Source organism: Archocentrus centrarchus, unplaced genomic scaffold, assembly GCF_007364275.1.
Source record: "Archocentrus centrarchus isolate MPI-CPG fArcCen1 unplaced genomic scaffold, fArcCen1 scaffold_50_ctg1, whole genome shotgun sequence".
Taxonomy (NCBI): domain Eukaryota; kingdom Metazoa; phylum Chordata; class Actinopteri; order Cichliformes; family Cichlidae; genus Archocentrus; species Archocentrus centrarchus.
In genome coordinates this window covers 1,509,597-1,521,625 of record NW_022060273.1, presented here as the reverse complement: position 1 = coordinate 1,521,625, position 12,029 = coordinate 1,509,597, and the positions used below count along the sequence as shown (strand labels likewise).

At 41.5% G+C, this 12,029-nt stretch overlaps 1 protein-coding gene across 5 annotated transcripts in view; it reads right to left on the bottom strand.

Moving 5' to 3' along the window:
• Positions 1-12,029, bottom strand: part of hspa12a (heat shock protein 12A) — a 77,769-nt gene that overhangs the window by 24,079 nt on the left and 41,661 nt on the right. For all 5 annotated transcript variants that reach the window (XM_030725230.1, XM_030725232.1, XM_030725234.1 and 2 more), the window contains exons 4-6: positions 6,591-6,777; positions 3,160-3,264; positions 2,639-2,755 (exon numbers count right to left, since the gene is read on the bottom strand). In XM_030725230.1, the coding sequence (XP_030581090.1) occupies positions 2,639-2,755; positions 3,160-3,264; positions 6,591-6,777 (409 nt within the window). The remainder of the gene's footprint in view (positions 1-2,638; positions 2,756-3,159; positions 3,265-6,590; positions 6,778-12,029) is intronic.

Below are 12,029 nucleotides of genomic sequence, written 5' to 3'. Positions count from 1 at the left end.
GTGAGGTGTTCCGGGCATGTCCCACCGGGAGGAGGCCCCGTGGTAGACCCAGGACACGCTGGAGAGATTATATCTCTCGGCTGGCCTGGGAATGCCTTGGGGTCCCTCCAGATGAGCTGGAGGAGGTGGCTGGGGAGAGGGAAGCCTGGGCTTCTCTGCTTAGGCTCCTGCCCCCGCGACCCGGCCTCGGATAAGCGGAAGAGAATGGATGGATGGATGGGATGGATTGTAACCACAGGCTTAGAACAGAAAATTGTAGCTGCTATAAATCACAATGTGAAAGTGACAGCAGTGGCCATATCTCATATAGACGTGTTCTTTTTCAGATTCGTTTCAGTTTTCCTTCTACCTTACTTTATCTCTTGGCTACTTTAAAAGTGTATCCCCATTAAATCACTAGCTTTGATTTGAATAAGAAGTCCAAAAAAAGCTGTACTGTTTCTATAGTATGACATAATAGCAGTCAGAGAAGAAAGTACTGGGTACTAGACATGGAACAGCATAGAGAATGGGAGAAGAAAGTGGAAGAAAGGTGGAAAGGAAAACTGGATGATGTGATTCAAATGGGAGGAGTGGTTATAATGCTGCTCATTTCTTTCCTCCATGAACAGATAATCAAATGCATCACTGCCTGGTGCTGAGTCACTGCAGACATCTTTCTCTCTATCTCAGAGTTTTATTCACATCACATCCTCTCTCCAGCTTCTCCCTTCTCTCTGCCTCGAGCCTCAAAGAACAAAACCCTCCTCCATTTTTCTTCTTCTGCTCTCATCTGCAGAATTTTTCCTCTCTTATATCTTTCACTTCTTTTAGGATGCAAAATAAAGGATACAAATAAATATTATTGATGTCCTAAACAGTATCTTACTGAGCACTAAGTGAGTCAACACCTGTGACATGCAGACCAACAGTGTTGTTAAACTTTCATTTTCCTCATCATCTTCTTCACGGTTTCCAAGACTGTATTTCACTCTGGCTTGAGCTACAAGTTAGCTAACGTATCATCATAGGAACCATATTTATGCACAGAAAAACATTCTGAAAGGGTTAGCTGATCTATAAAACAGGGGTCTAACTGTGATCTAAATGTGTAGAGGTGGGGAAAACAGCAGCATTGTGTACTAGAATTTCACACACAATGTGGCTAGAAACAATTAAGACCTATCTCAACTAATTTAAGACAATTTAATGGTCTTGAGTTGGGCATCCAGACACCCTGGATGCTCAACTCAGCATTTTAATGGTGTTCAACTTATTCTACACTCAGCATCCAGCACCAAGCAATAGCAATAGTCATAGTTAACCACTATCTAGTGAGCCCAGTGGAGTGGATCTCAAACTGTTGGATGTTTTTCTGTTTCTGATATGGGGCAAGCCAGAAAAATGCTTGAGTGATACTAACATAATGGAGCATTTAGCAAATAAATGCTATAAATTCTTTGAGGCATGAACTTCACTAATGAAAAACAATATTCTCAATATTCTCCATCAACATTGCTCAAACTTCCTCAAATAATGATTGACAGCTTAGCGGGATGGCGCTTTGTTATGGCCCTTTTTTAAATTCCACCAGAATTCAGGCTGTTCAGCCAGAGAAGGTGATTTTTGTTGGAGATTTAATAGTTTAAATATTTTTTTCTCCATTGAGTAAGTCCAATTTTATTTCTCTATTTTATCTGGATAAATAATACACCATTAATTAAAGTAATTACATTTAATTTGTTTGACAGATTTCATGAAGCACTCACTTTTAAGAAGGCAAAATACATAAAAAGGCCAGCTGGTTCTTTACATTCATAATTTACAGCATAGCAGGCATGAGGATGTATAGGCCACCTGTTTCCTTGCTTAGAAAACTCATGTGGCTAGCACACAATCATAAACACACACACACAGGCCCATAGGCCATTGTTCCTCCCACATATCACGACTGCCCTGTGCTTTTTCTGTCTTCACTGCAGACAGCCACGCCCAAGTGATCACTTACACTGATGATCTGGAGAAACTCAGTCTGTCATTGTGTGTAGCCAGCAAGAGTGCAAGATTACAAGGATAAAAGCATTACACATGTTCTATTAGATGATGAGAGACTATTAGTCTGTGTGCATAGAACACTGTTAACCTTTAAGCTGACTCAAAGGCTGTTGCTATATAAGTGTATATGAACCTAGCCTTGCTGGCAGTATTAACCACCACTGAGGACCTTTATGTAGACTGCATGGTTTTCCACATCAGGGAATGAACATACTTACAGCCTGAGAAAAAGCGATTTGGCCTCTATGGATTTCTTTTTTTCAACCATAGTAGTTAAAAAGCATAAAGTTAGGGGTGTGAGCACTTTGGCTGGCAAGTAGCTGATTGTTGTCTGCTAAGTTTCACCTCCACCAGTTTTTATTTATTGACTATATTGAAAAAAATCTTCTGACAAATAATATGGCCTGCTGTGAGTTACAGAACATTCAGGGCTTCCAGCCCTTCTTTTCTTTGTATGTAGCACTGCAGCAGCCATGAATATCCCCATTCTCTCAACAGTGAATTTTTTAACACATACATAATTTTATCAAACCACCATATGAGAGCCTGTCTTCCTTTCTGTATTATGGAAACAAATGTGGGTGTACAAATGTGAGAAGTTTACCTTATAGGCAGCTTCCCTCATGAACTGCTTTGCAGGCATTTTCCAGATGGCAGGAACTGTGATCACCCATCTCACATCATTGTTGTCAAACTCACCCCCTGTCTGATCACTCAGCTCCTGTAGGAACCATGTAGGTTAAGCATTTTAGCCTCAAGGTTCACATTAAACCATATTAGTCAAAGTTTCTGAATTCAGAAAGAGTTTTCTCTCTAACTAGTCCACTGTGCATGCTTTATCACTGCTTCCATTGTCACCTTTAATTTATAATACTGCAAAGTACAACCTGCAGCAGCTTGTTTTTGAATTGGTTCAGGTTTTAGGCTGAAACTGTGGCAAAACACTTTGCTCAGTGTGTTCCCTATTTCCACAAAAGCTGGGACAATTACATTAAATTTGCCAATCATTGCCTTTTACTTTTATTTAAATTCTACATATCTCCCAACTTTTTTCTAAACAGAATCTTAACCAAAAAAGGAAATATGACATTGCACGAGTAAGACAACAAAAATATAGTGTGTTACCTTTAGTGCTTGTTCCTTAAAGAAAGCCAAAGCATAGGCAAAGATGTCCAGAGCTTTGACACGTTTCCCATTAGCTGCATGAAGGTCGGTGTCAATGGACAGATTCTGATTGCAGGGAGAAGACATCAAAGTTAGAGTTGGATAAAAGTGGATGTATCATAGATTTGCTGTTAGATTTTTTTACTACTCTCTTTGTGGATTGTCCATACAGTGACACCGTACAGTGTATTCTGTCCTAAATTACTGATCCAAAACTTGATGTGTCAATGTGTCTCAATATGGAAACGGCATTTATAAAGCATGTTTCTAGTCTTACTGACTGCTCAAAGCACTTTAGACTACCATCCACATCTAACCATACACTCATACAGTGCTTTCTTCATTAAGTATCTACCTCTCATCCATGACCAATCACGATTAACCTAAGATGGCTGTATTAGGACTGTGGGAGGAAAGCCACACAGGCACAGGGAGAACATGCAAACTCCACAAAAACAGGCCTCAGCTGGGGCGCAAACCAGGAGCCTTCTTCCTGTGAAGTGATAGTGCTAATCAAGCAACTGTGCTGACACAGAAGGAATCACAGCTAGAAGTTTCAAACTGTATGTAAAAAGCACAACTTTCAGGTGCAGTAACGTGTGTTGACTAGCCACTTGTTCCATATAGTGATATGAACATTTAAAGTTTACCCAACAAGTGAATTATCAGAGAACAGATAAGGTATCCTGGGTGGTGCCAAAACTTCTTTATGTTCATGTTTCTGTTCATCTTATAGATATTAAAACATCTGCCTTCACACGCATATGAACTTCCATTCTTAATCCATATGGTTTGATATGATGTCGACCCACCAGCTATAACAGCTTCAACTCTGCTGGGAAGGCTTTCCACAAGTTTTAGGAGTGTTAATGGGAATTTCTGACCATTCTTCCCGAAGCACATTTGCTAGGTCAGACACTGATGTTAGAGAGAAGGCCTGGCTCACAGTCTCAGCTCTAATTCATCTCAAAGGTGTTCTGTCAGGCTGAGGTCAGGACTCTGTGCAGGCCAGTCAAGTTCTTCCACACCAAACACATTCATCCATATCTTTGTTTTGCTTTGTTTCCCTCTTATCCCTTAAATGGCAGCGCCTGTGACGGCAGCAAGGCCACAGAACACTTATCTCTGTGTTTGTCGATTGTCTTTGTCTTTGGATGGGTGGTCTAAACACTAGTGCCTTTTGATGGCAGCAAGGCCACAGAACACTTATCTCTGTGTTCTGAAATTCTGAAATGCTGTTATATGTTTTGACATGTAACAATAATAATTTGGTTCTTAATTGATTCTTGATCCTAAATTTATGTACAATGATTTGGTCCTAAATTTGTTCTAAATTCTAAATTTATGTACCGTATATTCCGGAGTATAAGTCGCACTTTTTTTCATAGTTTGGCTGGGGGTGCGACCTATACTCCGGAGCGACGTATATGTGACATTTATAACACATGAACCAAAATACTCCAGCCACTTGACATCTCCGTGAACTGCAGCTTTAAGGCAGTCTTGCGTAACCTGTGGGCGCAGTGGATGATGGATGGAGAGCACAGCTTAACAGCAACTGGGAGAATGCGCCACCCAACTTTCCTGGAAGTCATTGGATGGATCAAGAAAACATGGGCTTCAGTGACAAACCATCCTGTTGGGATTCAGAAAGGCTGGAATAATTGGAACTGCAGCTGACGACGAGTCTGACTAACGCGACACAGAAGAGGAAGCGGCGCTTCGTCTACGGTGTGTACGGAGTTGTTTAGAAGTGACACCGAGGATGAAGAATTCAATGGATTGATGGTTTGGTTAACTTGTTAGTATGTTCTTTATGCTATGGTTATCTGAATAACTTAATGTTACGTTAACATACCGAACACGTGTTCGTTGTGCGTCATGTAGCTGAATGTGCTACGTTAGCATAACGTAGGCGTAACCATGTTCGTCCTGTTCTTTAATCCATTATTATTTTAAATTGCCGTTCAAGATGGAATTTGTGCTCTGGGTCTCGGATTCTATCAACCCCACCCCCACCCCCCACCCCCCCAAAAAAAGTGCGACTTATAGTCCAGTGCGACCTATATATGTTTTTTTCTTCTTTATTATGCATTTTTTGGCTGGTGCGACCTATACTCCGGAGCGACGTATAGTCCGAAAAATACGGTACAGCGCTTTGGTCAACTGTTGTTGCATTAAATGTGCTGTATAAATAAACTTGACTTGACTTGACTTTGTGGCTTTGTGCACTGGTGCACAGTCATGTTCAAACAGGAAGGGGCCATCCCCAAACTGTACCCACAATGTTGGGAGCATGAAACTGAAGCAGGAAACAACTCCACACCATAATCTTCTGTCCACCAAACTTTACATTTGGCACAATGCAGTCAGACAAGTACTGTCCTTGGGAATCACCAAACCCAGACTTGTCCATTGGATTGCCAGATGGGGAAGCCTGATTTATCACTCCAGAGAACTCTTCTCCTCTGCTCTAGAGTCCTGCGACAATGTCCTTTACACCATTGCATCTGACGCTTTGCATTGCACTTGGGGATGTAAGGCTTGGATGCACCTGTTCGGCCATGGAAACCCATTCCATGAAGCTCTCTACACACTGTTCTTAAGCTAATCTGAATGTGAAGTTTGAAGGTCTGATGATTGACTCTGCAGAAAGGGCCTCTGCGCACTATGCATCTCAGCATCCACTGAACTCACTCTATAATTTTACGAGGCCTACCGCTTCATGGTTGAGTTTGCTGTTGTTCACAATTGCTTCCACTTTGTTATAATATCACTAACAGTTGACTGTGGGATATTTAGAAGTGAGAACATTTCACAACTGGACTTGTTACACAGGTGGCATCCTATCACGCTTAAATGCTTGAATCCACTGAGCTCCTGAGAGCGACCCAGTCTTTCACAAATGTTTGTAGAAGCAGTCCACATGCCTAGGTGGTTGATTTTATACACCCGTGGCCATGGAAGTGACTGGAACACCTGAGTTCAGGGATTCGAATGGGTGGGTGAATACTTTTGGCAAAATAGTGTACCTCCCTCACAAGCAAGAAACAGAAACCGTCAGCAGTCTTCTGCAGTACTAACTTACATACAACAGCAGGAACGTCACATATTCCATCAGACTCATGCCTGCAAGAAGAATGACCTAGAGAGTTGCTATATTGATAATGTACTGTATGTGTACACACTATGCTTTGGGCAAAATATTGAAGAGTAAATTAATTTGAATGCATCTGTTGGTTTATTAATATGACAGAATAAAAAAAAAAGAGTAGTATGCACTGAATAAAATATGTGTACAAATGGGTAATATGGCTTGCTGCACTTACTGTGAAGCACTTTAAGTGGTCAAAAAAACTAGAAAAGTACTATTTAAATGGCAGTATCCTTACTGCAGTGGTGTGGAGCTTCATTTTGAATTTTTCCAGGTAAAGCCAGTGCTTAGATTCGCTGGGGTCCAGGTCATGGTAGAAGTCACGAGCTGCATAGCCAAAACTATGGAACTTCCTGTCTGGGGTCAGAAGGATGGTGGTCGGTGTCTTCTGATTGGACACGCCAGGGTCTCCACCCTCCCAACGCCTGGAAAAGAGAGCCAATTATCAATTAATGTACAATGAATCTGTCTGCTTTAAGTGAATAAAACATCTAAATTAGTTAACCGTTGTCATAAATTCAATTCAATTCAATTTTATTTATATAGCGCCAAATCACAACAAACAGTCGCCTCAAGGGACTTTGTATTGTAGGTAAAGACCCTACAATAATAGAGAGAAAACCTAACAGTCAAAACGACCCCCTCTGAGCAAGCAGGCTCAAGACAACACAGCAGTGTTGTCCACAAACGTCACAATATGACAGCCTGGGTGTTTTCCTGAGCAGTCATACAGTATGTGAGCAGGGTGAACAGAGGAGGGCTCAACACACAGCCCTGGGGGGGGAGCCAGTGCTGAGGATGATGGGGGAGGAGGAGACGTTGTAGATCCTCACAAACTGTGGCCTGTTTGTCAGGAAGTCCAGGACCCAGTTGCAGAGGGAGGAGCTCAGTCCAAGTGTGAACAGTTTGTGCACCAGGTTCTGTGGAATGATGGTGCTGAAGGCTGATGTGAAGTCCACAAAGAGCACATGGACATAGAGTCCTTACATTCCAGGTGGGTGAGGGCAGTGTGAACCACAGAGGAGATGGCATCCTCCATTGACTGGTTCTTCTGGTATGCATACTGGTGTGGGTCCACAGTGACATCGATCATGTCATTGATGCGGGCCATAACCAGTCTTTCAAAGCACTTCATGACTATCAGGATGAGAGCTACTGGATGACAGTCATTCAGGCCAGTCACTGTGGAGTCAGTTTACATGCTTCAAAAACTGTCTGCAGTTGATAGGGCAGACACAAGAAGTTTCTCATTTCTGTTCCCTTTGGCTGGGAGCAGCAGAGGCTACAGCATTACCAGAGTTGAACAGTCTCAGCCTCAGTTTGGTGGTTCTGCTCTTGATACTTCTGCCCAAGGGGAGGGGAGGGACAAACATTGTGTCTGCTGGCTAAGTAGGGTTTTTCTAAGATACAGGAGACCCTTTTCCTGCATTGGCTGGATGTCTATGGTGGTGGGGAGGCCGCTGTTAAAAATGCTGTGCTTTCACCACCCTAAGCAGAGCCTTTGTCTCTGACCCAGTGATGCAGGAGTGCAACACAGTGATGAGCATGTGAAACCGAAGCTTCTGTACGTGCTTCGAACCCTGGGATTACATTTCCAGAGAACCACTGCTTCGAAGCTTGCTTCAGGACGGAAAAAATCACGTGACATATGACATCCGAAGCAGCAACTGCTTCGTTCTCGGAATGAATCAGCTGACTGGTTCAGGTGATTCACTGGTTACGAGTGAAGGAGCGAGAGCGTGACAGTCAGCCAGGTTCATACTCGCACAGTTTTAGCGTTGTTATGGCCAACAGTTACTGCTGAGCTATGAATTAAAGACAACCTTTGCTGGCTCATCCTTTGAACGCAATGACGGACGCTGTCTTATCAAAATTAACGCAAAAGCAGTAGTTACACAAGCACACCCAGTTAATGCCATATTTTCCCAGCACTCTGCTCAATAACACAACACACACATATGCATCGATTTTTATTTGTAAATAGAACCTGATATCATGATATTTGGGCATAACGTGTGTGCCTCAAACAATGCAAAGATGCTTCAGCTCATTGAGGTGTGTGAGCGTGTGCATGCAGGTGTGTAATTGAAAGCATTGCACTTTTCCAGGAGACGGCGCTATAATTGAAGCTTCGAGTAATGAACCTATTTTCGAACTATTTGGCTCAAGTGGTTCAGTGCTTCACAAAAGCTTCATTTTCTCATCACTAGTGCAACACACTCTCCAATACACATCTCTAGAATAAGTTCAGGACTGAGCTTCCAAATCCAGTGTGCCTCAGCCTCCTGAGAAAGTAGAGCTACTGGTGTGCCTTCTTAACCAGGAAGGAAGTGTTTTGGATCTAAGTAAGGTCTTAAGTGAAATGCACACCTAAGCTGGAGACCACTTCATCAGCTGCCCAAAATGTTCAGGGGTGGAGGGCAGTATCTGCCCCTCCTGAAATCCATGATAATCTCTTTTGTTTTCTTGACACTGACACAGAGATCAGTATCCCTGTGCCAGCTGTCCAGTTGCCGCACCGCCTGCCTGTCAGACACATCATGGTTGGTTATGCATCCCACCACTGCTGTGTCGTCTGTAAAGTTCACAATATGACAGCTTTGATGTTTTGCTGAATTGTCATCAGTAGGGTGAACAGCAGGGGACACAGCCCAGAGAAGATCCAGTGCTTGAATGATGGGGAAGAGGAGATGTCATGGAGAGTTATGGGTTTGGATAGAGGTGGGGTGGGTGCAATGCATTAAAATAGAGCTATCTACCTGCTCTAACAGTGCTTATGCGGCACAGATGCAACAGTGGAGCTGCACACATAGAGGAGAGAGGGAGACTCCAGGGACTTTACTTGCATCACAGAGATAAACAATAAGCTATACTACAGCCTGAGCATAAAAGAGACAAGTAAATTAATGTGGGCAATTTCACAATTTTCACAAATTTATCTTTGTGAAATCAGACTTAACAATCACAGTGTGCTTCTGTAGGACACTGAACACTCACTGGCTAATGACTTTTCAATCAAGTCATTTACCAGGGCTCAAACCTTGATTCATCTTCTTTTCTGATATGGGGACAACAAGAATAGCCTGCTGTATTAAGCATGACTTGAAACTTGAGACCATGAATCAAGAAAGTGTTTAATGAGGTCACAGAGCAAGGGGGCCAAGGGCAGTTTCCCATGCAACTGGTCTTTCTGCAGTGAGAGGAGTGGCCCCTTGCTGGTCTACAGTAATTACTGAACACAAGTGGACAAACATCAACTGATCAACATTTCCCGGATTCATTTATCCTATGGCCTTTTTTGCTTTTTTTTTTCTGAGTTGTTTTTAGGACCAAAAGCGATTAGCAGGAACAGTGCGCTACAGATAACAGTAGAATCAGCTCAGGCATTGAGTGAATGATACTCTTTTAGAAGAAGGAGAACTGCACACAGCACCTTGGGGTGGGACAGCTGTGCCTAGATCACAGGACATCAGTAGAGCCCCTTTTTGTTTTTTCTCCAATCAACTTTAAAAGAAACCCCTAATGATTACAGATTAAAACTGTTTAATGAAGACCTGCACTCACCTTCGTTAGGTACACCTGTTCAACTGGTCATTAACACAAATATCTAATCAGACGATCAATTGGGACATCCAATTCATTAAGGCATGTAGACATGGTCAAGATGGTCTACTGAAGTTCAAACCAAACATCAGAATGGGGAAGAAAGTTGATGTAAGTGACCAGCATGTGAACATGGTAGGGCTGTTGGTGCCAGATGGGCTGGTCTGAATATTTCAGAATCTGCTGGTGTACTGGGATTATCCAGCACAAGCACCATTAGGGTTTACAAGGGATAGTCTGAAAAAAATAAATGATCCTGTGAACATCCCTTCTTCACGCCCAATTATGAGTTTTTACAGTGAATACACAGAAGTGATTTCTACTTCTCTGTATTCAAGAAAACTTTCTGAGCTTTTTTTTTTCAACAAAATTTACTTTTGAATAAGTTTTTTAATGAGTGACAGGGAAAACTGTAATTTTATGTCTAACAAGACAAATTTGTGGTTATGACTATAGGATTTGCTAGCAAATAAGTTTATAGATTAACACTAGTATTTTAAGACAGAACCCCAACAACAAGCCTGTCCTTACTTGCCAACATTACTAGAGCCTGGCCTCACATCAACCTCAACAATGAAGAGTGCACTGAAATAATTCAGTGCACTCTTTATGCACCATCAATAATGAATGTGATTTAGTGAGGGAAGGCCAGCTCAGGTTGAGTATTTTCGAAGGGCAATACTTGCAATGTGCATCTCTATCTTTGATAAACTGAAGAGATCAGGGATTTGCTTCCATGTCCAAAAACTGTTACTGTGTAAATACTGTGTTGTGCAGGCTGCTCTGCCAGCAATCAGTCTCCCTCTCTATTTGTTTCCCCAAACCACATGAAAACAGCTGATGAATGGTAATGCTGAAGCTATATGGTGAGGAATGTCTGGGTAGTAGTATGCAGTATGCTCTCTTGTCCCTCTCTTAAAGCTATTTAAAGACTCCTCACAACAAACAAAAAATACACCTCCTCCCTGATACAGTACAGGCAGCCCTGTCCTCTTTTTGTTTGGTAAAGATTTCAGCAGACCATCTAAAAAAAAGTATTCAGAGATCTGTGAGCTGTGTTCACTATCTAGTATTACTGTACCAAGTGAAAATATCTGATTTTATGAAGGTTTTTTTTGATGGTTGGCGGTAATCTCCTGTGTGACGAGGAAATTCTTAAGGCAACAGTCAAAGGCCTTTGCTCTTTTTTCTACTTCTGTGTATTCAATAAAATCCACTAACCTAATAAATTAACCTATTAGGTAACACATACAGAATTATGTGGTAAACAAACCAAAACATGTTTTATATTTGATTCCTAAAAGCAGCCACTGTTTCCAGTTAGCCTCATCAAAAGTGAACTGCTTTCTGTGTGTTTAACTCAGTTTCACTGTGCTAAGGTAGTGTTCGCATATAGCCAACAAGCCCATTTAAATACTATTACTACTAGTAGTAATCCATATTATAGCAAGAACAACTCCAGCAAATTAAGGAGAAACCATAGTCTACAGCTGCTTGAAGACAATAAGATCAGTAAGTCCAGAAAAATTCAAGAGCTGTAAAGAAAGAGTTACTGCTTTTGTGTTAAACACAAGCTGCTTTAGGGGTATTATTGAATAAGCCAGACAAGCTCCCTCCCTACTATCATCACACTCTGTGAAAGCAACAAAAGTAACAAAACAATTCCTCTGACTACATGAAGGATGTCATTGTTTTAGTTTTACATGGTTTTCCTTCATAGCTGACAGTCCAGTATCCACATTTGTAACCTTCTAATATGAAGTCATGATATTAAAAAGATGCTACTCTGACTGAGGGACTTTAAATGCTGTCTTTAATAAGAGAATGTTAGAATAATGTTTTAGAACATTTTTATATTGCTCAGAAAACTGTCTGAACAATTATCATATACATCTATTTTTATTCACATGAGAGCATGCATCACAACACAACACAACATGTGATCTGTAACCTTTACAGTAGTGAATCACTATCATATGCATCACACTCGATACAGACAACATCTTGTAACACATTTATTCATTTTGGTTCAATACAGAAATATTGCCAGTATGCAGTATATCAGTGTTGAGCT